Source organism: Pistacia vera, unplaced genomic scaffold (genome assembly GCF_008641045.1).
Source record: "Pistacia vera cultivar Batoury unplaced genomic scaffold, PisVer_v2 Contig122, whole genome shotgun sequence".
NCBI classification, from domain to species: Eukaryota; Viridiplantae; Streptophyta; class Magnoliopsida; order Sapindales; family Anacardiaceae; genus Pistacia; species Pistacia vera.
In genome coordinates this window covers 577,226-582,283 of record NW_022195271.1, presented here as the reverse complement: position 1 = coordinate 582,283, position 5,058 = coordinate 577,226, and the positions used below count along the sequence as shown (strand labels likewise).

Sequence of the window (5,058 nt, the reverse complement as noted above, 5' to 3'; positions counted from 1 at the left end):
CGAGTGTGGAAGAACAAGTTATGATATTTCTAACCATCGTTGGAAAAAACGAGACAATCAAAACGATGATGGAGGATTTCCAACATGGTGAGACGATCTCTAGACATGTTACCGCAGTTTGCAACCCTATATGTGAGTTGAAGACAGAGTTTATCAGACCACCTGACTTCAATGATGTTCCATGGGAAATATCAGCTAACAGAAAATATTACCCTTTCTTTAAGGTACTGGTTCATTATGTTTGCTATTAGTAGATAGTTAAGTTCATTGTGTTATTAATTTTTATAGTAGGTTAATATGAGTAAAATTCAATTTTCATTATAGGACTGTATTGGAGCCATGGATGACACACATGTATACGCTTCAGTTCCACGTGAATTTGCCAATAGGTACCGGAATCACAAAGGATCGATGTCACAGAATGTAATGGTTGTATGCGACTTTAAGATGATGTTCACTTATGTCGTTACTAGATGGGAAGGAAATGCGCATGATTCAAGAGTTTTAAATTCAATTATTGATGATCCTAATTCTGGATTCCCATATCCTCCACCAGGTATAAGTATTTTCTTGACGTATTAAAGCGTATTACATCCAATGTTGAGGCCTTGTAATTCAAATAAAATGTCTGATATTATTACAGGGAAATACTATTTGGTTCGGGTTATCCAAATAGAGATGGGTTCCTCGCCCCTCATAGGCGAGTGGCTTAACATATTTCTGATCACCGCCATAACCGAAGGGGGCCACAAGAGTTGTTTAACTACAGACATGCTTCATTCCGCAATGTTATCAAGAGAACCTTTGGTGTTTTGAAAAGACGGTTCCGTATTCTAAATGGAATGAACAATTACCCGTTGGACAAACAAGGGAAGATTGTTATGGCATGTTGTGTACTTCATAATTTTATCAGAATGTACAATATGAACGACCGTATCTTCGAACAAACCAATAATAGTACGGGTAATGAGCAAGTATATGGTGATCGTCAAAACGGGGCAGAATATGGGCGAAATGGAGAAGGACCGAGTCAACCGCAACAAGGTATTGTAGACAACATGACGACTATACGGGATAACATAACGAATGCACTGTGGGCAGCACAGTGGACCATGTCGTAGTTATTAATGAAGTATACGTGTAATAATGATTGTAAGGGTTGATAGTTAGTACTTTTGTGATATATGTATTAATGTGATGTTTTTAAATAGTTAGATTAGTACTTGAAATTAATATGGGTTTTTGATTTTTAATATCTACGGGTGACAAAATTACCAATAAAATATTTAGTATTATTAAAATGTAACTTGATAAGTTATATATATAATAATACATTATTTTAACAAAATTCAACAAAATATTATATTAATAAATCATTTATAAAAAAATATATTAATCAAATATTCAACACAAATATCAAGGTCAAAATATTCAACCAAACACATATTCTGCAAATCCTATTCTCGTAATCATAACCCTATCTAACTATCCAATCATATCCCCAAAGTCCTATCCAAAATAATGAACTAAACGCACCATTAGTTTCAACAAGAAGATGTCCATACTAACGAATTATTACATACCCGCAAGTTAAAAAGTGTCGTAACAATTCTAAAGCAAAAATCATTGTTCCAAACAACTTTAGATAAATATTTTATTTCATTTTAAACCTTTAATGTAACGTAGCATATATTTTTTTGCAATATACAAATAATTATTACTATGTGGAGGTAACTTTCTTTAAGAGGGGAATTAGAAAAATTATAACTTATTATAATGTAGAGTTTATTCTTATTTATAACTATCCCAAATTGGGACTAGAATTTTTTATGACTATGTAGAGTTTATTCCTACATAGAGTATCACTATAGAGAGGTTTTACTTTATAATATATTAATATTAAAGTTTTGATTAATTAAGCGTATAATTGAAATTAGGACAAATTAAAAGTGTTTTAATGTTATTAAAAGAATTATTTTTGAATAAAATAATATATTTGATTGAATAATAATATAATATTTAGTTAGTTACTTCAATTATAAGTTCTAAGTATATCTGTAGTAAATTAGTAATTAATTAATTATATATGATATATTAATAAACATTAATACATTACTAGTTAAATGATTACTTAATCAATTATAACATTACATTATAGTTAAATAATTACTTAATTAATTATAAGTTGATAACATTATATTAGTAATTTAGTACATTACTTAATTAAATAATTAGAAATTTAATTAATTATAACAATACATTATAGATTTATAATATAATTACTTAATTAATTATAACATTACATTATAAACAAATNCTAATTGAATAAATTGTTACTTTTATCCTCCCAATGAAGTCTAAAAAGTTTATATTCAAATTGATAATATTCCAAAAAATCTTCAAAATTGTTTTTGGAGGGAAAATCAGAGTGGAGGCTGGTTCATGGGTCTTCGGGTTTGGGCTATCCGAGTTTTTGGCCCATATATAATTTCAATTTGAGGTATATTTTGTAATTAGAACCAGCGAACCTGAAATGGAATTACACGTTTCTTAATAATTGGGCTCAACCGGTGATGTCAGAGTTCAGGAGTTGGAACCCTGAAAACTAGCGTGGAGAAACAAGGAGTAATGTAAAATGGAAGCCCTGATCGCCTCGTACGGTGGCACATCGTCCGACTCTGACTCAGAACTCGATTGCTCAACTACAATTACAAGCATCGGTGTTACAAATTCAAATAGTCAGCCGGAGACTATCAATTTGCCCTTGCCACCGCCGCCTCTCTCTCTGCTCAATCCTTCCAATTCATCGGGTAAATTTCAGAAATCTTCTACTAATCTTACGATTTTCTTCTGTGGTCGCCAACTGTTTGTTATATTTTGCCTATGAAAGGTACGGTAGATTATCTTACTATTAGTCAGCCTCAGCCGAGCAGAGTCCGGAGCTTTCCCCATGTTGAAGGCAACTATGCTTTACACGTCTATATCCCAGGTCCTTTTGAGATTCGACTTTGTTTTTTTGCAATGGAATTTAGGTTTACGCAAAACATTTTAGGTTACTAAAACGGTGAAACCATTATTATTTTTTTTTTTAATTTACCGGGTTTATGCTTCCATAATATACCATTCATAGTCTTTTAATGTTGTGATATGCGAGACTTAACAGCAGTTTTTTCTTTAGTTACTATACCATCTGCCCTAAAGAAGGAGCTGGCCCAGCTTTTGAAGAAGGTGTCATCTATTGTGCCAGGTCTTCATGTTGTTGGCATTGACATTCCATTAAATAGTCTGTATAAAGATGATTCTAAGTTTCAGCAAATTACATTGGGAAGGGAGTTTCACATAAGTTTAGGAAGAACTGTCCCAATACGCTTGCACCAGATTGACTCTATTGTATCGATGCTTCGCCAGAAGCTTCATTGTCAGAGGCGGTCAGATTATATTCTCTTGCAGATTTCGTTAAAATTCAATTGTATGATACGGTTTAACACATTGTTTTATTGCAAGCAGGTATTGGATTGATTTTAGCAAGTGGGAGGTTTTTATAAATGATGATTGTACACGATCATTTCTCTCCATAGAAGTTCTTACAGGAGGATTACTTGAGGTATGCTCTATGTATTTATTTCCTAATTAGCCCTTAGCTTTTGCTTATGGGAAGCTCCAGAGCTTAGATACCTAAATCATCTGCAAGTCTACATGCTCTGTGTTTTCAATTTTTAAAGTGGGTATAGGCAGATGAATAATTGGTGGCATGAGCTTCATTTAATCATGCATCCTCAACATTCAAATGATTTCATTCTATTTTCCATTAAGTTGCCATAAATATGATACTGATTGGTTTCAAACCTTTCAGATCACTAAGCAGATTCAAGTGGTCAACGAGGTTTACAGGCTTCATGATCTTCCTGAATTTTACAAGGTTTGTTATTAATGTTATTGACTTTTTGCCATGTTGCTAATAACATGTTTAGAATATATATACCACAACTGCTTAAGCACCCGGTATCTGTTATGTCTCATGTATGCTTTGTTGAATGTTGATAACAGAATCCACGCCCCCATATATCCTTAGCTTGGGCATCAGGAGACATCAGCAATTCTTTAAAGAGAGTGGTTGAAGAAGAAACAAATAGATTAAGTGTTGAGGGTTCATTACAGAAACATATTTTTTCCAGTAAATTCAGTGGTATTGAGTGTAAGATTGGTAATAAATTATACAAAATATGTAAATTTTCATATGATTAACTAAACTGATCATTTGTATTATATTTGTAGAACAGTATTTTATTCATCGGAGGGATCTGGGTTTGCTAATCGTTTGCATGATTTAGGTGATGAATGTTAACTTTAACTAATTTTGCGATCAATCAAGTGCATAACAAGATAATCACCCAATTGTTAGTCGTGTAGGTTGAAGTCATAATGTTTTAAAATTATGCCATATTTTTTTGAGTTGAAAGAAAAGAAACAATTGATTTGCTCTTATAATTTTTTAAACAAAGCATGGGTGTGCAATATAGTAGAATACTTTATCTGATCACAATGGGAAAAAAGAGATCTGAAAATATGTATAGTGGAAAAGAGTTGGCAGAAATCCTCTTTCTATGCTTACCAGCGGCCCAGGCCCTGGCCTCTTTGTCTGAGAGAATTTGAACCCAAGCCCCAGCACTCCTTAATGCTTCTTATTTTTATTTTGAGTTACTCTTTTTTTGTGCTTTGCTTTAGTCTCTAAATTAGTCGTAGACAAATAGACTATATTGCATGGTCTTTTGTAGGACTTGTGAATTCGTGTGGAATTTTGATTGAAATACAAATGATATGAAAATTTTCAGGTAGAGAAAATAAGAGGCTGTTAACGAAAATAATAAGTTCAAAATAAGTAATTATCAGCTAAATTAACTCAAAGGGATTAGTCTGTCAGTCAAGGAGATTTGCTTAATTCTTTAGTTTCTGGGTTCAATTTATCATAATAATATTGTGGCTTAGGTGGTTTTTTTGGGCTTGTAGGATATTCAATAAACTCTGGGGATTAGTTGAGGGGCTTGTAAGGTGTTTACT

At 32.5% G+C, this 5,058-nt stretch overlaps 1 protein-coding gene across 2 annotated transcripts; it reads left to right on the top strand.

Moving 5' to 3' along the window:
• Positions 1–2,533: 2,533 nt before the first annotated feature.
• Positions 2,534–4,291, top strand: LOC116115304 (U6 snRNA phosphodiesterase-like). 2 transcript variants are annotated; one of them, XM_031401460.1, is made up of 6 exons: positions 2,534–2,810; positions 2,891–2,989; positions 3,179–3,428; positions 3,508–3,604; positions 3,854–3,919; positions 4,048–4,291. In XM_031401460.1, exons 1-6 carry the CDS (start codon positions 2,636–2,638, stop codon positions 4,243–4,245), a joined length of 885 nt encoding a protein of 294 aa, XP_031257320.1. In that variant the 5' UTR covers positions 2,534–2,635; the 3' UTR covers positions 4,246–4,291. The 2 variants fall into 2 exon arrangements, with proteins under 2 accessions (XP_031257320.1, XP_031257328.1); XM_031401468.1 differs by lacking the exon at positions 2,891–2,989.
• Positions 4,292–5,058: the final 767 nt, after the last annotated feature.

What these genes read in the sequence shown, in the direction of transcription:
- LOC116115304 (XM_031401460.1), top strand. Translation starts at nt 2,636, where the DNA reads ATGGAAGCCCTGATCGCCTCGTACGGTGGCACATCGTCCGACTCTGAC. An exon ending in TTTACACGTCTATATCCCAG is followed by an intron (nt 2,990 to 3,178) that starts GTCCTTTTGAGA and finishes TTTTTTCTTTAG; the next exon opens with TTACTATACCATCTGCCCTA. An exon ending in ATCTTCCTGAATTTTACAAG is followed by an intron (nt 3,920 to 4,047) that starts GTTTGTTATTAA and finishes TGTTGATAACAG; the next exon opens with AATCCACGCCCCCATATATC.